At 47.1% G+C, this 23,282-nt stretch overlaps 2 protein-coding genes across 7 annotated transcripts in view; one reads left to right on the top strand and one right to left on the bottom strand.

Moving 5' to 3' along the window:
* The window catches only part of NF1 (neurofibromin 1), a 2,008,692-nt gene that overhangs the window by 1,367,116 nt on the left and 618,294 nt on the right, over nucleotides 1-23,282 (top strand). The gene's annotated exons all lie outside the window — the stretch shown is intronic.
* Nucleotides 9,063-15,182, bottom strand: EVI2B (ecotropic viral integration site 2B). Its single transcript, XM_086954823.1, has 2 exons — nucleotides 15,085-15,182; nucleotides 9,063-11,310 (listed from the first exon to the last, which is right to left on the bottom strand). The coding sequence occupies exon 2, from the start codon at nucleotides 11,274-11,276 to the stop codon at nucleotides 9,984-9,986; it is 1,293 nt and encodes a 430-aa protein (XP_086810949.1). The 5' UTR covers nucleotides 11,277-11,310; nucleotides 15,085-15,182; the 3' UTR covers nucleotides 9,063-9,983.

Consider the following 23,282-nt stretch of genomic DNA (forward strand, 5'->3'; position numbering starts at 1 on the left):
AAGAAAAAAATAATTTGTTATGCAAAAGATATAAAATAAATGAAAGAAATCAAATATACATTCCATGTCTTAATGAATTATCTCTTGTTCTTATGCAGCATCATAATTGTAACCTTGTAGAGACTTTAATGCTCAGATGTAAAGAAATATAGGTCAGTATAGAGGTTCCCCTCATTGTTTGTTATAGGCCATGAAGATCTTACGTAGGTTATGCAAAGTGAGGTAGCAGGTGGATGAGACTGCGTTGATCTGTGATATCTAAAAGAAACAGGTTAGTGTTAGATTTCTTACCTTGGAATATCCCCAGGCATCTGAAAGAAACAGGTTAGTGTTAGATTCCTTACCTTAGAATATCCCCAGGGGTCAGACTGGATCCGGAAAGTTTTGCGTTGGTAGGCGTCGTCTGAGGCTCCTCGTCAGTCGTCTGCGTTGTTGGCGCCGGGATGACGTCGGAGTGCTTAGATGCTGCCCTCTCGCGCTGACGTCAGTTCTTCTGTTTTCCGCGCCAGCAAGCGGAGATCCGGAAAAAGCAGTATTTCTTAGTAAATTTTTGACTAACTTTTTCAATCTCTTTTGGATCCTTTTTCGAAACGATACGACTCTCGGTGCCGATAGGGATGCCCGGGTTCAAACCCTGTGCCGACTGTAACCACCTGATGTGGTTACCGACCCCCACTGTCGGTATCTGTATTGCCTTGGGGCCGACCACGATGACAAGTCGTGCCCCGACTGCCGGGCCTTGACGTCGAAGGCTAAGCGGGAGCGGTCCCGTAAGCGCCTCGAGACTCGGCAGTCTGTACGCGCCGTTCACGGTTCCGGTCCAGGAGGAGGACGAAGGACCGGTCGCAGGGCCACAGTCATCACAGCTCGTGCGAGCCAACACCACTCGTCGGGCTCCAAGTCCTCAGGTAAGAGGTACAAGAAGTCGAAGAGACGACACCGCTCTTCCGACTCCCCCCGACGCTCGCGCGATGCGGCTGGGGGGTTCAGGCGACACCGCCCACGCGGCTCCACTGGAGCTGCAGGCGCCGCGCCCAGCTCGATACCCACCGGTCTCTGGGCTGAACGCGACGCTGGAGGAGATCAGCGTCTTCCTCGTGGCCTTGAGGAATCGCTCTCCAACGGGCACTACGGAGGTGCCTCCAGGCCCCTTGGGTCCATCTGGGTACCCTAGCGGGCCGGTGGCTCCAGCGCCGTTGGGTGCTTCGGCCCCGGCGCCGTCGACGACTCTGGTCCAAACGCCACAGGGCCCCACTGGATCAGGGTCTGGATCCGGGTCGCCGCTGGTCGACCTTACGACCCCTCCGCCGGCGCCGACCCCCAGGGTGTTGCCCTCTATGCCATCCCCGGACGACGTTGTCCCCGGTCCCCCCCTCGGTCCAGATCCGGCGTCGTATTCGACACAGGGAGAAGAGCAATTCTTCTATGATCCGGCCCCATCCTTTGGACCTGACTATCAGGTGATGGGGGGCGAGGAGGATTGGGAGGGGTCTTAGGACCCTCTGGCACGGGAGTGCCAGTCGTATCAGGACTGGGCAGTTGAGCTAGGGTAGGCCAGTGGTCTGGACACTTCGCCCGACACTGGATTTGTCTCCCCTCCTACCGTGGCTACGGAGGAGGGGGCTGCTTACAGCGTGGTGTTGACGAGGGCGGCCAAGGCCTTGGCTCTTGAGCTCCCCGTCGCGGCCATGAGGACTAACCTCACCAGGTCCTCAAACCGCAGGCATGCTCTTCGGAGCCTCTACTGCCGTTTAATGAGGCCCTTACTGACGTTCTGTTGGGCACCTGGTCCAAGCCCGCTACAGGCCCCCCTGTAGATTGGAACATGGCCAGACGCCACCACCCGGCCCCGGGCGACCCTAGCTTCCTGTCCACCCACCCCACCCCAGAGAGCCTGTTTTTCCAGGCCTCTAACTCCCAGAGTGCATTCCTGACTGCCCCTCCTATTCGGGAATCCAAAAGGTATGACCAGTTCGGTAAGAAGCTGTTCTCCTCACTTAGTTTGGGTTCGCGGTCGGTCGACACCGCTTGCCTTTTGGACCGTTACACCCACTCTCTGTGGGACACGGTTGCATACGTGCTGCCAGACTGCCCGGAGGAGGCCTTAGCAAAACTCGCTCAAGCCCTCGCGGAAGGGCGAGATGCAGCATGGTACTCAATTCGATGTGGGCTGGATACTACGGACTCGATAGGCAGGGCTCGCCCCAGACAGTCGTCAGCCTTCTCCAGACTACGGCCGACCTCCTGCACTGGCTGGGGTTCTCCATCAATGTGCCAAAATCACACCTGTGTCCCTCTCAGAAGCTCCTCTTCATCGAAGCGGTTCTGGATTCAGCGCAGTTTCGGGTTTATCCTCCGGAACAGCGGGTTTGGGATATTCAGGCTCTGATTCCGATCTTTCAGCCTTTTTCCCGAGTCTCGGCCAGGTTGACGCTGCGGCTTCTGGGGCTGATGGCCTCCTGCATCCTTCTGGGGCATCTTGCCAGGTGGCATATGCGGGCTCTGCAGTGAGACCTGAAGTTTCAGTGGGCACAGCATCAGGGCAACCTGTCCGACTACGTCCAGATCTCGGAGGGCACTGCGAAACAGTTGGTGATGGCTCACGAACCGCGATTGGGTCAGCTGCAGATCTCTCTCCCTTCCCCACTCGGAGCACGTAGTGGTGACAGATGCGTCCCTCCTGGGTTGTTGGGGCCACATGGGAGAGGCGGAGATCAGAGGCCTCTGGTCTCTGAGGGAGTCCCGGCTCCATATCAACCTTCTGGAGCTGCGGGCTATCCGACTTGCACTGAAAGCCTTCCTTCCCTCTGTTCGGGGATGTGTAGTGCAGGTGTTCACGGACAACACCACCACCATGTGGTACTGCAGCAAACAGGGCGGGGTGGGGTTGTGGACCCTTTGTCAGGAGGCTCTGCGCCTCTGGCAATGGCTGGAACACCAGGGCGTGTCACTGGTGGTTCAACACCTGGCTGGTACCCTGAACGCCAGGGCGGACAAACTCAGCCGCCGGTGCATGATGGATCACAAATGGCGTCTGAACTCGGACGTGGCACAAGGTCTCTTTCCGCAGTGGGGAGAGCCTTGGTTAGATCTATTCGCCGCCGCAGAGAACGCGCAATGTCATCATGCCTCAATGGGACTTAAACCTTGTCTTGACGTTTCTGATGTGCGCTCCCTTTGAGCCCTTCAATACTGTCCTTTGCGTCTTCTCACCCTGAAGACTGCTTTCCTGGTTTCTATCACCTCTGCCAGAAGAGTGAGCTCCTAGGTCTTTCTTCTAAACCTCCTTTCCTTTCTATTCATCCGGACAAGGTGGTTCTGAGGACCTGTCCTTCTCTCTTACTAAAGGTTGTCACACCCTTCCACATCGAGCAGACCATCCCTTTGCCCACATTCTTTCCGCCTCCTCATCCTTCCAGAGAGGAAGAGAGGCTCCACCTCTCCTCCTTCTACCTGAGCCGCACACAACATTTCCAGGTGGATGACCTGCTCTTTGTTGGCTACGTGGGAGCCAAAAAAGGTTGAGCCGTGCACAAACGGACCAAATCTCCGTTGGTCGTTCTCTGCATCAAGGCCAGTTAGTCGTTGGCCAAGAAGGAGCCTCCTGTGGGGCTGCGTGCCCATTCCACCAGGGCAACTGCAGCCACTACTGCCATGGGACGCAGCGTTCCCCTGCAGGACATTTGTCAGGCAGCTACGTGGGCCTCGCTGCACACGTTTACCAAGCATTACTACCTTGACAGTCAAGTCAGGAGAGACGGCTTCTTTGGCCTTTCTGTTCTCCGTGACTTTCTGGTGTAATCTTATTTGCAGACTCACCACTGGGGTTAGTATTGCTGGGGTATCTATTCTAAGGCAGTGGTTCTCAAACTGGGGTCCGCAGACCCCCAGGGGTCCGCGACACCTTCCCTAAGGGTCCGCAGGCAGCAGTTCTGAAAGCAAAAAGTTCCTTGTAAAAACATCAGTTTTTGGGCAGCATTAAAAGTGTCAAGATAACTCCGGTGATTAATGTACCTGCTGGAGAGAGATGGGGTTTTGTCTAGTGGCATCTTAGAAAGCCCAGATGGTTAATATGCCTGCTGCAAAGAATGTCTACCATGCATTAAAAAACTGTATTTTGTTTTGTGCATAGCTCAGTCAGTTCCTGCTTTTGCCACAGAGCCTCTTTTGTTATTATGCAGTTCACAAGTGCAAATCGCATTTAGCACAATGAGCTATGAACTGAAATCAAAGATCTGCAAGCAAACTGCATGGTACAGGTTAGTAAGTTATGCTTTTTCCCAGTCTTTCAGTATCCCGATGCTGCTAAAACGGTTTGTTTGGGTAGAAATAAATCCTTATTAAAGTCAATGCTAACCCCTGTGTTATGTCCTGAATCCTGAGTTTGTGCTTCTCCAGACCAAGAACTCTTAAAAAATGCCTACCAGTATGGATGACTTGTGAATCCTACACCTTGTAGTCCCCTTTGCCTTATGGAACATTTTCTAGTCACTGATTTACAGACGTATGATTCATTGTCTCTGTATTTGTGTGATGTAAAGTGCTTTGACACCCTACAGTGGTATGAGAGGTGCTATGAAACAAATGAAATACATGTGACAGTGGGGCTAAGGAGAGATAAGAGGCACTGTTGGAGGGTAGTAGTGAGGCAATCAATGAAGATTGACAAAAGATTGTTGTATGCTGGTGCATAGTAAGGTCATTATTTCAATTCAATATATAATGACAAATGTGTTGTAAAATGCACCATTTCCCCCAAATTTTCTTAGGGGAAGAGGCCCCCAATCCCCCTTTGTAGTGGTCAGACTCATTCGCTGCACTTGGTGTGCACTGTATGGGGACTAGTATGACAACATTTGCCAGAGCAGCTTTAAGTTTCCAGTCCAGCCTTGGCAGAAGAAGGAGCCCCTCGCTGTGAAATAAAACCAAACAATGAAAAGTTAGTCGCGAGATGCAACACCAACCTTCCCATTAGGATTTTTCTATTTTTGCAAATATTTTAATATGAAAATACTAAAATCTTTAGTAATTTAAGTCTAGTCTTTGTTTGATGTGCACACGTGTTTTTTTTCTTCGAATTACAGTTTTAATGTTTGACATTTAAATAATGCAAATTGCCTTGGGGTCCCCGGCTGCCAGTAGTGACTCAATGGGGGTCCTCAGGAGTGAAAAGTTTGGGAACCACTGGCATAGACGTTGTCTGGTAAATCGCATGTGTAGTCTGCATTTCAAGGTGTTGTAAGACAACTTCTACCAGTGGGCAGAACCTAAGCTAGATCAGTTTGCCACCATCAAAAATGTATTGTCCGTGATTTTCACATTGTTGTTTTTGTCAGACCATTTGTTAGGAGATGCTTTCTGGCTGCAATGGAACAGGGGACTCTTGTGCGCCTTCTTGTCATTGCCTATACCTATACTGTCCCGATTTCCTAAGAAGACCACGAGCGGCCAGGCCCAAGCAATCCTGGTGGCTCTGGATTGTGCCATGAGACTGTGGTACCCCGAGGTCCTAAACGTGCGCACCTGTCCTGATAATACTGCTACTTAGAGGGGATTTTCTACCTCAGCAGCAGGAAAAATGTCTCTATCTAAATGTGCATAACGTACACCTCCATGCATGAAGATTCAGCTGTGTCAGTTTACAGCTTTCGGTCGTCTACCTGATGTGGTAGATGTCATAATTGCTGCCAAATTTCCCTCCACAAAATCATTTTACACTGGGACCAGTTGGCAGCTTGGTGTGGTGCCTGCGATACTGACCCCGTATAGACAAAGATGTCAGACTTCATTTTTTTTTTTTTTTTAGCCCAGTAAAGCTTTGCAGTGGGAATTGTGAAAGGTTATTCGTTTGCATGTGCAGCTTGTCTACGTTTACTGAACTTACTGTGTTTAATCACTTATTTTGATGAGGTTTATTAAAGGCTTGAAACACATGCCCCCTTCCAAACCATTTGTGATGCCACAGTGGGACCCTAATATGGTCTTAACGTTCCTCATATGTACTTCTTTTAAGCCTATACACAGCTGATCGGTGTGTTTTGTTATTTTGAAGACTGGTCTCCTCACTGCAATTATGTCAACTTGTCTAATGAGTGAACTGCAGGCACCCTCTGTGCAACCGCTGTAGACCCAATCTTTTCATACAAATTAGTGCTGAGGTCTCTGGAGACCAAAAGCCATTAATTCCTTCCATGTTGGCCAATCCATCTCTCTACCAGTGTTCTTTGTTCCCTCTCACCCCTCCAAAGATCAGTTGGACCCAAAAAGACCTTTACGTTGCTATATAGTTGCTTTGGTCCTTAGGATCAACTATTATGGAGTTCTCTGTGGCAAATAAAGTTAAGACTGTGCTGAAGAGGACCTTGTTGAGGTGCATAGTCTTCAACATAAAGATATGCTCTGCAGTGGCCGAGAAGCAGCCCCTGGATGGTCTGCAAATCAATTCCATTTGGTTCAAGTTTGCTACCACTGTTTTCGCACTAGGAGTGCCTACCTAGGCATCTGCCACGTGGGTATCGATGCATGCTTTCAAAAACACTTCTGTCTTGACATCCAGGTAGGATAGGATGGACATTTTGCTGGCTCGGTTCTGCAAGATGTTATTGTTGTGCACCAAATATATTCTCTGCATCCCAGTTCCCATACCAGCAATCCCAATGGAATGTTCTGTGGTCTAACCATTCAGGGACATTTACATATGCTTTTCTGCCAATGTTAACAGTTGCATGCAAATAAATAAAGCAACCATGACCGTAATTCTAGTCACGAATGGGTGTGACAGGTAGAATATTCTGTTATTAGGGATGTTCATACAGCCACACTGAAAGCTCAAGGTCTGCTCAAACTTAATAATACATTTTGGACAATTTTTCCATCTAAATCCAGATCCTGAATCTAGTGATTTGCAATCCCGAAATCATAGAATTTGGGTATATTAACTTCCCTCCAGTATGCATGTGTGTTCTCCCAGGCACACATCCTTCAAAATGGGTGTAGTATGCAGGAAAGTGAAAATGCTTTGTTAATTTCTGTTAAGTCTTTTGTATAACAACTCACTTCAACTCCATTCCTTATGGTCAAATATTGTAATTCCCTCATAGAGATAGGGCTAACCCACACTTCAATTTGTATGTACATTTTAGCTGCAGCTACTTACTTGCAAATTAGATTTTTTTCTGCTTGAACAATCCCAGATGCCAACATGTTTATGCAAGGGCTAAAAAAGTGTACCTTATCTAGAGCACCTCACATGCAGAGAATATCAAAATTGTCCCAAACTATCTATGGTTGTGCCTTTTCAGACACTACTTTCTAGTCCACCAGAGGCATTAAAATGGGAAGTGTCTTTTCTTGTCACAATCACGTTCTTAGTTAAAGGTAGTCTTAAGCTGACATCCACAAATCCTACCAAAGGTAATATTTGTTTGCGGCTACCAAACCACTCTTATTCCAACTTTCTTCCAAAAACCTTCAAGCAATGCACAAGAACGCTTCACTCTTCAGGTGTCAAGTGACCATTCATGTACGACATGGACAGAGCTATACTTTTTCACTAAACTGTTCTCCTTTGCGCCCACAGGCCTTAATTTACCCATTTCTAAAAGGGGCATAGACAGATTGTGTGTGAGGTCAATTCAGGTTTGTTATGAATTCTCAAAGACAACTTGCAGCCATTTCACAGGCACATTCAATGTGCAGAAAGGGAATACCGTGTCTTTCCTTGGCAACATCTCTTTTGTGGATATTTTCAAAGCAGCTACGCGGATATCTGTTCATCCAAACGGTTTTAAGCACACATTTTACCAAACCTATTACTGCCAGTTCACGTCAGCCTTAAAGGAATTAGGCACTGCTTTTAATTCAGTGCACTGCGTTTGATTTACAACATATGCTTCGAGTGGAAAGTTTCCCTTATTCATCTTCAACTGTTTGCAGCTTGTTGTTTTGTAGATTCAAATGCACCACCCTTGCTCCATTAGATGGAATGTACATGGTTGATAATATCTTTACTAAGCATTTTGTATGTTAGTAAATACGCAGACGCAGCAAATCCAATTGGGAAAGAGAACATAATCTGCTTTGTGTGTTTTGGGCCCTTGACAATGAGTCATTATCAAGGCTACAACATAATGACTGGAAGGAAACAAGTTGCAATATTCACCTCTCCACCGTAGATGGCCAGATAGTGCACAGCATGTGATCTACAACATGACAAACTGCTAACAGTTACACATAAGTAGTTTTTTCCTTTTGTGGTTTTTCTATCCCTACCCGTAAAAGGCATTGCATTGGTTTGTGCTCAGGTTGATAGCTCCGCGGTTTTAATATATGTTGAGCAAAAGGTAAATGAAGGTCGGAGTGGGGGGACAGTTATAACGATAATAAAATACCCACCATTGATCCGAAGCGGCAGTAGGATTTGGTCCTGGTCATGTTGTAGCATTACCCCTCAATATGGGTCCATTAGTGATCACCTCCAACAAAACATGCCAATGCAGGTCTACAGTGACTGAGAGGACTTCCAAAGTTCAGAGTACGTCGACAATTTTAATGATTAGTGAGCCAGTTCATCCATCTGATGCCCTCCCGTCTCCTGTTCAGTCAGGAAGAGGGGCAGTAACGGCTTCTACTATAGTAAAGTGGTAGGGCGGGGTGGGAGGAGCAGGCTTGGGTTTTAAAACTAAAATAAAGACTTACTCCTGCTCGGCTGCCGGCCTGCCTCTTTGCTCCTCTCGTCCCAGAAGTGGATGGGCTTTACTGGTCATGCTACTCGGTTTTACAAATACATTACAACGAGATAATGTTATATGTTTGTCATTTACAGTTTCACCCCTGAAGAAAGGCTTTTGATAGCCTGAAATGCATTGGGTATTTTAATAAATACTGCCTTGGATGAAGTTGCTTTAGTTCGTGTTTTTGCTAAAGGCCCGGAGGGCACACTGAAACATGGGAAACTATGGAAATTGCACATCATTCCTGCGTGTGTATGTTAAGGAGTAAATCAGATGAAAATGGACAAAATTTGGAGTACAAGGAATATACGGAATTTAAGAAATATAATGGTTCAAATAACTTTAATGGCGCTATTTCTGCGCATAGCTGTGCCACTGGAAGTGTGGCGTAACGCTGCCTCACACTTTATTGTTCTGTTAACCTTGGTGTCTGGGGCAAGGCATCCGTCCAGTGTGCACGCATCCTACGCTCAATGGAGTACATGGATAACTATGAGAAACAGGTGTGCATCCAAATCTTCACTAACCCTTCTAATGTCTACAGAGAGCCTTTTTCAGGACCATCATTTTCAAAACAAGTTTAACTGTTTTACACTACAGCTCTAATCATTAGTCAAATAACGTGTTGGCTGAACATGTGCTGGGATGAGGAGCTTATCCTGTGTTATGTAGTGATTGACAACAAAACCACTCTCACCTGTTGCCATATAGTTACTGTAGTTGACTGATGGCTTAACATTTCAATGCTGAAAGTATTAGTATACAGACAGTTACCCTCTAAGACAAGTACTTTAAAAAGTAAATCGTAAATTTTCTTAAGTATATATTAATGATCCCAAAGCCAGTCATTAATCCTTTAAAGGAGGTATTCGCTGGGAGTATTAGAAATGACTCTCGATCTCAATAATATTCCCTTTATTTTAATTTCTTCAAAATGAAAAGATCTTTTCTTGTTCAGATTTATATAGTACATCCACTGTAAAAATCCCATCAGTTAAAGCATATGAGTTCTTTGTTTCCTATATACAAACTTGTTACATTTGCTGTCCTCTTCAGAAATAATTTTGTAATTAGTTTTCTTTTTATTTTAATCTGTTGGTATTCTTTGTTTGAAGCAATGCTTTGTATTTTTTTGTGTGCCTTGAGGCCGTGGATGTTTACGTTTGAATTGTTTCAAGGAGGATTGACATATTTTTCATTAGAATTTGATTTTGATATAAAAAAAAAGTCAAATGCACCAAACATAATAATTTAGTAGACGTCTGGAGGAGGTGGTGGAAATTCTTCAAATCTGTCCTCATTGAGTATGCAAGAAGGTGGATGTGGAAATAGCTGTGGCCCCTTTTGTGTTTGCTCATGTCTTGCAAATGAATCTAAATGGTTGGCCAACACCTCTGTATTCTCATGAACATCATTCCAAGACATTGGTGAAGGAAGCTCTAGGCTTGGTATTTTGGATGGTTCTGGGAGAGCAGATTCATTAACCAGTTTAGCAGATACCACATAGTGCTGTTCAGAGTTGGCCACCTCCATTAATTTTGGCATGGTTTTTAATTCTCCTGGACCATTGAGACTGAGAGACATTGTTGCAGGTGGATTTAGTATGTCCAAGGTTGGATTAGACTGGCCAACCTGATTCTCTCCGTCTTGATTGTATTGTTTAGAAAGATTGTCTTTGGAGCTATTGACTTGTACACTGTCCTCATCTTGCAGGGTTTGTTTCTTGTTAAACATCCCAGGAGAAAAATTATTACTTGTAATTGATGGACATTGAACACATCGAATAACTTCCTCGGTAGGAACGGTGAGGTCTGGAGAAAATTCACCATCTGCTAGGGGCGAGCGACCTGCCCAGTTTATGTCAACTGTAGCTCTTTTAGCTACACATTTCCATATCACTATTGTTGTTACAACCATGATTATCAAAATACTGCCAAGAAGATATGCAAATATCTTGGCAATTCTATTAGTTTGATCTGTTGGGTTGTTTTCTGATTGAGGTGTTTGGGATCCTTCATTTCTTTCAGCGCCTTTTCTCTTTTCAGTTAACGTGGGAACAAACTGAAATGAACTAGTTGAGCTTGAATGAATTTGAACTGTAGCTGAGCTAGTAACTGTTATTTGCCTTGCATTTCCTAGAAAAGACTTATTTCCCGATGCAGATTCTGGCAAAGATGTTGGTTCTTTCTTCACCAGTTTCGTCCCTGTTGCATTTTTCTGCAAAGGTGATGTTCTCAGTGGTTGTTCCTGCAAATGTATTGTTGTAGTTATGTCTGTCACAGGTGGTGTTTTCGTTGTTGGTTTTTGCAAAGGTGTTGTTCCCATTGCAGGACCTTGCAAAATCGATGTTCCAAATTTTTGCTTTTTAGTAGAAGTTGTTCCCATTTTTTGTTCATTCGAAGAGGTTAGTTTAGTTTGTTGGCCTTGTAAAGATGATGTTACCGTTGTTTTATCATGTAGATGTGTTATAGGTGGTTTTGCCTCTATATGAAGTGGCTGACACATTTGTCCAAAGCATATTGCAATTATGAAAATATTTGTCATTTTTTGGATAATTACTTCTGTACCATCAGCTTTTCTAAAAAGAAACATATAGATGTCAGTGATTTATAAACCAATGTTTATCAATACAATTTAAATCTGACAGTTCTTGCTCAGTGTATTTTGTAGAGAGGTTATGGAATGGCAACAATTTTGTCTTAATGAGTTTGAGGAAAGTGTTTGATGTTCAATCTATCATTAACATAAAGGCTTCACCATCTGTGTGATACCAGAGACTGAGAAAGGGACACTACATATAAAACAACATCGAACTTCCATATGTTGGCTAAGCCTTATAATCATTATTATCTTTTAATTTCATCATGTATGTATTTAATACTTTTGATGTAAGAAGTCTTCCATGCATTGAGCATAATTTGATCTGCATTAGGAGCCATAAGAATTATATTTGTTGCTTTGTTTTACACATAATCCGATATTTCCTGCATAATCCACCATGGGCATCATTTGTAGATTACAGCAAAAACTAGTTCTAGCTCATAAGATTCAGAAAATATACTAGATATAAATTGTCAACTGGATTTCTTAGTGTTTTCCAGCGTTAAACACCATCTCTAAAACAGCAAAAAAAAGTTATCTCCGTCTTCTATTCCTGCCATCTTAATTCCATTAAGGGTTTTTGGTTTGTAGCTGTATTAATTCATTGCATGTCTTGCTTGTGTTAAACTCATGAATGGAGGTAACAGTGAAATAGTCTGGCTAGCTTGTTGCAACTTATCGGTTCACCCTGAAATTGTTGAGTTGACTTTTTCTGGTCTGTCGAATTTTACATGAAGTGCATGAGATCCACAACATACGGATACTAACCAAATTTACCATTAGAGGACATTTTTGTTTGTCAGAAGTAACTCTGGTCTAGCAGTCCCTCAAGACAATGTGCTTCTATGCATTGCTGTTTTCTTACTTGAACTCTAACTGTTCTATGATATTGTACCTCGAACTTGCTGTACAATTTATATGCTAAAATAATTTTGCCCTCCTGTGTGATGGATCTAGATGTGATTGGGTGCATTGTAGACTCAATCAGTGATGACTCAGATATCAAGTATTGAAGATTGAACAATTACAAGGTGCCAAAGTGTTGCAACAATGTGAACTATTGTTCGATGTGAAATGGATTATATATTTTCTAAGATCTGTACAATACACTTCTGAAATCTATTTCTTTGTCTGTTCTAGAACATTAATCTGAACTATTTTGTGTATTGCCTGCTTGGACATTTCCTAACTACTTTAATCCTTGCATTTTGTCACGCATACCAGGTTGAAGCTGCTAATAGTGTGTTGGGACAGAAAGGTCTCCTGCTTGGTTTTTGCAAGATTGCACCCCTCTCCTAAATTTACCATGAAGTGAATTTGTGGTGTTTTTTTTACCCATTTTGGTGTTGACTTGTTTGACAATCATGCATGTTTGCTGAGGTCTGTTGTAGTTATGCTGTGAGACCCATAGTGGAGCTCTATGGTCAGTGGCGGTCTACCTTGCATATCGGGCGTGACAACTGTCATTGTGTTGGATTGCACTAGACTATAAGTGGTGGCAGGGTTCAGTCACAAGCAGCAGGATAGGCCTTAGCTGTAGCCTGAGAGGTCGAGTGGTCTTGCCTCTGTGAAATTAGCAGTCTTTGGCAACTGGGTCCCCAGTCAGATGTGTGTGTGTGTGTGTGTGTGTGTGTGTGTGTGTGTGTGTGTGTGTGTGTGTGTGTGTGTGTGTGTGTGTGTGTGTGTGTGTGTGTGTGTGTGTGTGTGTGAGACACACTCATTACATCAGGAGAAAACATTCATTAATGACACTAAGCACAATGATATCCATCAATTAGAGACCTCTACTGCAGAGATGACTTACAAAATGGAGTTGGAGATAGCCTGCCAGTTGAGCAATGTACATTGCTACCATTCCTGAAGCTTTTGTGTTGAGCTCAACTGTAGGGTGTTTGGACTAGAGACACATGGTCTCTTGAAGTGCAGAAGTCATTTTTTCCCATGTCCTCTACTTTTGTTCCCCAAGAGGGGCTGGTCTTGTAAATCTGACAAGTGTTAAGGTTGAAGTCTTCAGTCACATTTATGGCTCTGTTTTGGGTTCCGCTGAACAGGGGATTCACAACCCTGCCCTCATTCCTACTGATACTAGAAGACAGACTGTTTCTGTGGAATCCGCAGGCCCTGTTTGGAAATATCATATTCAAAGTGGGCTGAAACCCCATATGATTGTTAAGGGACTTCCCATTGACCAGTGCTAGGCAACACTCGACAGTGTGTTGGGGAAACCTCAAAGACAAATTGCTGGTGTTTTTGACACCTACCTTCCCAGCCAGGTGAAGTGATGTCACATGGGAAGTTTGCAACATTCTGCTGGAGTCGTGGAAGCCTGCCTTGATTCGGACAGAGGTGCACTGAATGTGACCCTGCTTGAAGAGGCTATCCACAGACGAACACAACTACCTGGAGGAGCACAGCTAGCCAGTGGAGGGGCTTTCCAGAGAAAGGGACTTGCCAAACGACAGGGACACTTGGCGCCTGGGGGAGAATGGCATTACAAAAGACTGTGGTGAGCCCCTGCAACCTTACACTGGTGTGCATGCTACCAGAGTTAGGCCAGGAAGGATGGTTGCATTGAGAGAGTTGGTGGTGTTTCCATTGCGGACCTCGATTGCCCAAAACCTTTAACAATCATCCGTGGTACTGAGTTCCTGATACTCTGTTGCCCCAAATACTGTGAGCTACTTTGAACTGAACGACGACTATTGGCTCTTCTCCATGCCACTTGCCACACCTGTGCTGGCGCTTGCAAGTGTACGCGGTTACCTTTAGATCCCCCAAGCCCAACCCCCTGCAACTGAAACCCCAGGAGAACCTGGAAGGTGAGCGTCGCGAATAACTGCAGCTCCCTTTGGGCCCCCTCCCTCCCCAATATTGAAAGTGGGCTTTCTGTTAATTCGACTTGCTCGTTTGAATGGCCCTGTGAGCACTTTAAGAAGAGACACGAAGTCTCGCCGGCCCACTTGTGAGTGTTCTGCAATCTGCAAAGGCTTCACGGAATGGGCGGGCCAAGTGGCAGCACTGCACTCAGCAACTGCCCTCCATGGACGAAAGACACCAGCACTGTGATCTGTGATCAGAAATAGAGTGGGCACATCAGGGCACTTTGATTGTTGCCGTCAGTGCATGATAGTGAGCACCAAGATGTCGGGGATTCAGCAGTGTCACTAATCTATGCAGACGCCCTATCACTCGATCACAGTGAGCAGTGTCAATATGTCTGAGGTTGATTAAGATATTCCCGTGATCTGTCCCCGTCCTTGTGTAGCATTGTGGTACACAGAGCTTAAAGTACGCACTGGGCCGCTGGACAGTGAGTTTATTAAGAACGTTTCTGTTACCGGGTCCCGAATCTCTAATCTCCCCCCACCTCCCGGAGTACAGCCTAGACTGCTCGCCCCCGTCTGAGAGTCAAGAGGCCAAGGAGTGTACGTGGTGCGCGCGCTTTCGCGTTCCCTGGGACACCTGGGGTCAGCGGCCTTAAACACCACATTTGCGGCCCTTCAGAAGGGTCGCATATTTTAAAGCATGAGATTTGTAGGAGACAGAATCCGGGTACTGCTGATCAACAGATGAGAATTTATGAAACGGCATTAACATTCTTAAAACACATGATGACACTATATCCTAAAGATTCAGTCATTAAACACAGTATAAAGCATCACAACAAATTTGTATTTTATTCTGCCATATCGCAGTTAACTGAATAGTGCGAGCAAAGCAGATACAAGTAAAATCCGGTGGATTGCCTTACCCCTGCTTCTGCCTCCTTCTCACTCGAAGTCTCTCCCGCGTTGTATTGTTGCGTGTTTCAAGAGGCAGGAAGTGCCGAGGGCAGGGCGAGAAACGAAGAGAAATGGTGCTCTCTCTTATCCTTCAGTACTATCAGCTCAGAAAACGGAAGTTGTTTTTTTTGTTTTGTTTTTGCATTTAGGAAGTGTGTCAAGTTAACAAATATGTGAACTTGCATGCTAACGGTTGCGCTTCCACTACTTATGAAATAATCTATCAAAAGCTAAGAGAACGTTTGAATTATTAATATTTACGTTAGACCCTTTACCCCCTTGCCCCCCCACCCCTTCATTGTGGAAAGAACAAGTTAGTGCCAAAAAGTAACTGCTGTTTGCGTTCACCGTTTTACACCATTTTTCATATCACGTCAAACTGTGAGCCGACATTGTTCCCACTAGTGGCCGTTTCCAACACACTTAAGAACATTGTCCTAATAGCGACTGTTGATGTCGCTAGTCACCTCCGAAGGACTGTTATAGGTGCGAAGTATGACGTATTAATTGCAAAGGCGAACATTTTCCTGTCAATTCCCAAGCACCTCTGGGCCACACAGACCCCAGGCTCGCAGTCGAGTGCACGCGCCATGTATTTAAAGCTGGAGTTTGAACACTGCGCCATGAGTACCTCTGTCTTAGACAGTGGATGTGAAGCGATTTACAGCTGCGTCACCAAATTAAGGCAATAGTCTATTATCTGTCTGCGTGCCTGCAGCTTGCTTATCGGATGTAGCTATTACCTGCCTAACACTGAAGCTATACTACCCGAACTGTAAACAATTGTCGCATGAATAGATCTGGCTGATCTTCAGAACCATATCAACCCAGCCTAAAACAAGTATCTGCTGAAGCTTAAACAGACACGCGCAGCACACACAGCAGGTGTCTGACTCAAATACGCACACTGTCTGTCTTTGGTGCTTTGGCACAAAGCCTCCCTCATGCACATGAAGGCCATAAGACAGTGGAAAGCTAACTGTATGTAACTAAACCCAAGAATACAGATCTGTTACAGTGCAGTTCAGAAGATGGTTTCCAGTTCCACTTCCCTTAAACATCTTTAGGTAAGGCCAACATAAGGTTGAGAGGCAGGTCAGAGAGAACACACAAAAACGCCAAACTCGGCTATTTGCTCCTTCAACACAAAAGGCCTGAATCTTTTGAAATTCTAGTCCTGGAGCTGATGTAACATCGTTTCCGAGGGTCATCATCAACTCCACAGCAGATGCCGCCTTCGAGAAGGCCATGCTGCAGCTCTAGAAGAGGAGTCCAGATCCCACTGCTTCGTTTTGATGCCCAGTGGATCCGTCAAGGCTTCTAGTTTGGCTTCTGTCAGTAGGCCCTCCCTTATTGCTGACCTTCCCCTACTGCCCGAGGTCCCTACGCTTGCAGTGCCAGGCTGTGTTACATTCTTTGCCACAGCTCCCTCCGGTTTTCCTTTGTCGTTGCTGCCCCCCAGTTCGAGGTGCCAGTACTACATTCTCTCCAACTCAGGATCTAAGTCACGTATGAGTCACTATACAATCAATAAAGGTCGCCCTCAGTATGAGGAAGACTCTCCTCTTGTTCCCTTACCTCTCAGAGAGTATTTCAGGAGAATGGAGACCCGCTTTTGCTCGTACTGAAGCCATTCAGCGCCTGAAGAATGTTCCTTGCAGTGAAGACTCTAGAGAGGAGGAAGTGGACCATTATCTTCCTCCTTATTACACTGATACTGGCCTACATCCTGACCTATTAAATACAGTAGCTTAGGCGCTTCGCTGGAGGCTGAAGTGAATGAATGAATTAATGTAATCTTGTAAAGACAGACTTAGCCCAAGGGCATCAAAGCGCTGGTGGGCGGCAACCGGACACAGTAGAGCTTAAGAAAAGGAATCAGGGAAATGGCCAGGTTTTGAAGGCCTTACGAGATAACAAAAGAGAGGCCTGGCAGGAGATCTCTAGAGGGAGAGAGTTCCACAGTTTGGGCGCGGCTGTGGAAAAGGCTCTGCCACCCCATTTGGCCTTCTGGAACCTAGGGACAACAAAAAGAATTTAATGCACTTTCAGGGGCACCTACGAAAGACAGTGCTTTTTTCTGAGGTAGTAGAAAGAGGAGCTGCGTATGTGCTAGGCTTGAAATTACCTGTACTCGAGACTAAGGTCATTCTTCTTACAGAAACTGCGTAACCTGGCCCTCCATTTCAGATACCTAGTCGCTATAGCACTGTTGCTTTAACTGAGAAATGTATGGCAGCCTGGACCAAGCTATGCACCATCCTGCCAGTGATTCTTCTAAAGGCCAGATGTCATAGGCCTGTCTCTAATTCAGCATCTAACTTCAGAAAGCCTTATAGTTCTGACCTCTACAGGTACAGTCAAACTGAATTATTTTCCTAATGCTCCACCTGAAAGAGAACCAAGAAAAAAAAAGTTATACACAAAACCAAACTGTTATTTCATCAGTTAGTCTGTCGTTATGACACTTAAATACTATTTGCTTCATGGGTAGCTACCCACACACCTCCACAATTTATTTGCCCAAGACCAGAAAGGTAACAAAGTATTTTGTGATCTCTAATTGGATGCAACTTATTCTGTTGCCCGGGCTGTTCGAACCAGTGTTGTCATCAGCTGGCACATAAGGTTGTATGCCACTATGGATATTCCTTTCAATGGGGCTCAACTATTTGGTGCGAAGGTGAGTTCTGTCCTGGGACTCATTAAGGATAGCAGAAATACTGCAGCTCATTCCTTGGGGTGGCTCCCCTTGCCTGGAAATATTTCCAACAATATTGGACTTTGATTCTATTTGACAGGTCTAGCCTATAGTCAGGGGCAGCATTTGCAACCTATTCAACCAGTGCAGCAATTCTACCCCACTGACACTCTTATGACATTGAACCAATGGATCTTTAAGATTATTTGGCAAGGTTAAACCCTCCCTTTTTTTGAGAACCTCACCTATCGACCATCCATTTTTTGCTTGGATTTCCATAGATCATGCCACTATCTGATAGAGACTACTAGCCGCAGATTCCTTAACGTAGAATTATCCCCAGGCGTGAGATGGGATCCGGAAAACTTTTTGCCACAGCATCTCTGCACTCCAGGTGCGGCACCACGTGACTCCACCCTGACCTTGTCCACGGACGTGACGTCAGCGAGGTCACATAAGTCCCACCTCGGCGTGCTGACGACAGTTTCCTTCTTTTCCACGTGCAACGCGGATCCGGAGTGAGTTAGCTAAGCCTGTTTTCAGGCCTCTTTTAATGCCTTTGCGTTGGGAAAGGTGTGCAATTCCTTCGGGTTTCAAGACGTGTGCTTCTTAAACATTTCAGATGTCAGTGACGGACCCTCACCCTATTTGTATGTGGTGTTTGGACGAGCACCATGACTCTACGGACTGCAATGCTTGTCAGCATCCCAAGCCGAAGTCCCGGCGGGAGCACCGGATGAAATCGCTTTCGGCTCGTTTGTCCAAATCGGTCTCGTCACAGCGACCGTCCCCTACCTCGGAGGGGTCCAGAAGCCGCAGTTTCCAGCTGTGGCATTGTCCTTCACTGAGGGCCCCCTGGGCGTCGCTCGCCCGCCGGTAAGTCCTGCAGCTTGCCACCGAGGCCCTGTCCTTGTTCTGCAGAAAAGTTATTGGGATTACGCACACCACTGTTAATCCAAATGAAAATTTGTGGCGTGCACTAGAGATATCACTTCCTGACAGAAGTGTGGTAATCAGTAAACGGTCCGTGACACCCAGTGTGAGTGTCAACTCTCTAGGCACAACCTCTGAAAACGCACGAAACGTTTTGAACAAAATAATCCAATACGTTTAGTTCATTTTGTGATATCCTTGTATTATTTGTATCATTTACAGACTTCCCCTGATGAAGGATTTGATCCGAAATGCATTGGGTGATGTTAAAGATGAATTGAAATTTGTGCATCTGGAATAATACTTGGAGTAATAATTCACCTTGATGCAATGAACTTAAAAACATGTGAATAATAACATGGAATAAATATTCGTGATTATCAAGGATATCACAAAATGAACAAAATTTATTGGATTATTTTGTTCAAAACGTTTCGTGTGTTTTTCAGAGGTTGTGCCTAGAGAGTTGACACTCACACTGGGTGTCACGGACCGTTTACTTGTTCTGCAGAGGGCACGGGTTCCTCTCGGGATGTGTGCCGTCACCACCCTGTCCGCCGTGTTTTGGCCTTGGGGCGACAAGGGCCCAAATAAGACTTACACTGCGTCTCTGCAGGCTTCTTTAGGACCCCCTCCTCTTCCTGAGACGTCTGTGGATCCCTCACCATGAGCGGGGCCTTCGGCAGATTCGCCCCCGGCGCCGACTAGTTCGGCTTCAGGTTTTGGTGGGGTGGTGTCGTCAAGGTACGGCCCTACGGGGTTCCCCCTATTCAACTCACGGCGCTCCTGCCTCACTGCAAAACCCCTCGGGGTACCCTGTGGTGTCACAGGAGGTCGCCAGGACTCAAGACTCGTCCCCGAGTCTCCCTCAGTCCTCTGGGTAGGCGGTTGCCCTACCGGAGGCCTAGCCGAAGCCTTTCCAGCGCAGACGCCTTTCCTCCTCGGCCCTGGCGGCATGGCGGGTGGAGGCTTGGACCTGGTATGCCCCCCCTGAGTCCCTCTCGGACCTCTGCGCAGGCGGCTGCCTCGTATGAGGTCCAGCCGGCGCCTTTTTGGCGCCGTTCATTGGCTGCTTCGGCACCGCCCCCGCCCCCTCTCTCCTATGAGGCACGTGGTGGTGGTCGACCCGCGTCCCTGGTGGGCACTTAGGTGCCGATCGAGGACAAACCAGTGCCCATGGCAGACTCCCCTGCGCCATCTCGACGTTGGATCGATGACTCTTCTCCGGATGTTCCCTCCTCTCCGGAGGATTGTGATCTCCTTGTCTACTCTTCACCAGAGATTGGACGCCGCGTCGTTGATTTTTCCCCGGCGACTTCCAGGGCGGGTTCTACGCCGTCTCCGCGTCCACAGCCCCCGGACCCACTCTTCCGCTCCTTGCAGTTCATTACCCTGCGGGCTTTGCCGCCTTCTCCGGAGACCCCATTAGGTTCCTCACTCATCCATGGGTCTTCCATCCTCCAGGGGCTGGCCGTTTCTTCCTCCAGAAGGGCATGGGGACGGGCGGCTTAATTTGCAGCCTTCGCCCACGGAAGAGTTGCTCTCTCCCCCACAACGCCATACGGAGGCGCGTGTAGCCTTTGTCCTGGCCATTTCCACGGCCACACGCATTTTGCAAATGGGCAACCCGGTTGCTCCACTCCCAATGGACCACTTGTTGGAGGTTCTCCACAAGGGCTCTGGTGGAGGGGAGCCGCTTCTTCCATTTGAAGCTCCGCTCCACAATTCTCTTTCTCTTTTGGGAGCCTGGGGGTGTCCTGCTACGGAGGATCCGGTGCCTCAGCCGCTCCTCCACCACCACCATCCTGCCCGCACAATCCAATCTGTCTTTTTTCCCACCCATCTGCCCAGGGCCCTGTCCTGCAGACTGCTTTTCCTTCTTTGCCTTCAGTGTTGCTCCCTCCATCTGGGGAGGCCCGGTGGTTGGACTCCTGGGCGCATAACATTTTCGCTTCCACTAATGCTGCTCTGTGTGCGCTCAACACACTTTGTGTGTTGGCCAGGGCTACATCCTTCCTGTGGGATTCCGCGGAGTCCCTTCTGTCTCGCACCTCCTACAAAGGTGTCCTCGCTGATCTGCGGCACCATGTGATGGATGGTCAGGAGTTAGCTGCATTTATTCTCTGTTCGTCCTTGGATGTCTCTGATTCTCTCGCCCGCGCTATGACGAGTTCTGTGGCCCTCCGCCGCCATGCTTGGTTGCGGCATAGCGTCTTTCCGGAGAATATTCCGGAGCGTCTTGTTGACCTGACTTTTGATGGGATTCTTTTATTTAACACCCACGCGGACTCCGCTATTCAGCGACTCCTTGCGTAGTTCCATCCTCCTCCCCCTCCGTAAGCTTCAGCTTGTCTTATGGGAGGTGTTTATCCCACCTTTCTCTCTGGGCCTAGTGTTTCGGTTGGCCCATCTGTTTGCTGTGTGTGGCTTTGAACGCCTTCAGGGTCCTTCTGTTGGCCCCTCTGTACTTTTGGATGCTGGTACGGCCCTTCAGCTTTTGTGGTGTGTGTGTTTTTTGCCTGTTAGTGAAGCCGTATAGGTCCTCAGGTTGGACCATCTGTGTATTTGTTGGCTGATTGATGAGCCGCCTGTGCTGATACCCACAGGTCTTTTATGTTCTTGACTTCTGCTGCTGCCTTCCCTAAGAGATGTCCCCCTGTTTTGTTTTGGGACATGTCATACCATAGGTGGTGTACTTGTTGGCTATTGCATAGCTCTGTCCTGAGCTGGGCGGGTGTGGATACCTTCTCGGGTTCCTCGCATTTCCTGGCATCACTGTATACCACTTGGTGCGGTCCTTATTCTTCCGCCTTAGCGCAGCTTGCGCTGCTCCATGTTCTATTCTACTCAGTATCTGATGGTGTTTCTATCCTTCTTCTACAGGGCTTGCCTGTCGTACCTTTTGCCCTTTGTTCCTGCGGGATATCTGCTTCTGTGCGTTTTGCCTTCCCTCTTCAGCCTCTGGTTCGCCAGACCGACTTTTATCATGCCGTCTACACCGTTGTGTCGTGGTGTTTCCACCTTATTATCTGACGTTTCGGCCTCGTCCTTTGCCTTGTGTTCCAGGGGGGCAAGGATATTCTGGTGTTCTCCTGTGTTCTGGTTGGCGGCTTACGGTCTGTACTACATATTTCTCACTTCCCGGGAGTCGCTGTTCTGGGCACATACCTCATAGTATGTACCTGCTGCACACGCCTGGTTGTTATGGTCCAGCTCCGTGGGCCTCAGAGTGTACCCGTGTGCCCCTGTCCCTTGCTCTGCCTGAGCTTTGCGCGACTGTGTCTTTCTACGCACGTATACGCTTCTCGGCCGTGGAGCCGTTTCTGCCTTTTCCCCTGCCTAGGGGCTGATGTCCGTTCAGCTGTCCCCTTCGCTGGGTGCGTTCTCCTGTGGCTGGCTCTGCCTACGTTCCACCTCTTCTCCTTGGATTTTGAGGGTGGTTCTTTTCTTCCTTTGGTACTTTCTTAGTGCTGTCTGTCCCTCCGGATTTTTCTGGCGGATGCCCTATGCCCTTCGGGTAGGCTTGTGGTATCTTGGCCTTCCTGTCTCCTTGTTCTTGCTTACTTCTGCTTGGTGGGGGCTGGGCCGTCCTTCCTGTCCCCATGACACATCCCTGTTGGGCCCTGTGTTCTTCCAAGCTGGTGAGGTTCTCTCGCAGACCCTCCTCCTCTCTGTGTATGGCTAGCGTATCTATTCTAAGTTAAGGAATCTGGGCTAGTAGTCCCTATCAGATGTACATGTTACTTACCTTCAGTAACGATGTATCTGGTAGAGACGATTGTAGCTGCAGATTCCTTAACGGCCCGCCCTACCTCCCCATTGTGCGAGGACCTTCAGCTTGGGCTTCTGCACTCTCCTCGCTCCGGGTGGCTTTGTTTTCTGCGAGTGCCCTCTTTCACTATCTCCCTGGTAGGATGCTTTGTTCCGTTTATTTATTCCACTCCTTCCTTTCTGGTAATTGGACTGTAGGTTCATGTGTACTTCTGCATCCCTACACCCTGGTTATTCCAGTGTTGGTCCTACTCATCTTCTCACTTTTTCATTGCTTGGGATTTCTGACTCCTCTGCAGTCCTCTGGGTTAGGGTCTCTTGGCTAGGCCTCAGCCCTTAGCTCTTTACAGGGGATACAACACTCCTTGATGGTGTTGTCTTGAGGTAATTTGTCGTTACTCATCTGTTCCGGACTTGTTGCGCTTCACTGTTATAGATTGTGGTTGCAGACTTTGTCGTCTGCTATGACTTTTTTCACACGCTTGTCTGTCTCCAGGGAGGATATCGCCTTCGCTTTGCAAGGTTGCTTCTCAGAGCAGTGCTTTGCTCTTTACTCCCATGATTTTTAGTAACTCTGTGCCTGGCACTTTCCCAAATGGTGCTGTTCCTCACCATTCGCTTCTTCCCTTCCGGTTTACCTGATTTTTTCGCACACTGTTCCCATATTCTCACAGTTTTGTTTGTGATGGCTCTTTGTTGTGGCACGGAAAAGTTCTCCGAAGAAAACTGACGTCTGCGCGCCGGGTAGTACTAATGTGACCT

Source organism: Lissotriton vulgaris, chromosome 2_1 (genome assembly GCF_964263255.1).
Source record: "Lissotriton vulgaris chromosome 2_1, aLisVul1.2, whole genome shotgun sequence".
Lineage (NCBI taxonomy): Eukaryota > Metazoa > Chordata > Amphibia > Caudata > Salamandridae > Lissotriton > Lissotriton vulgaris.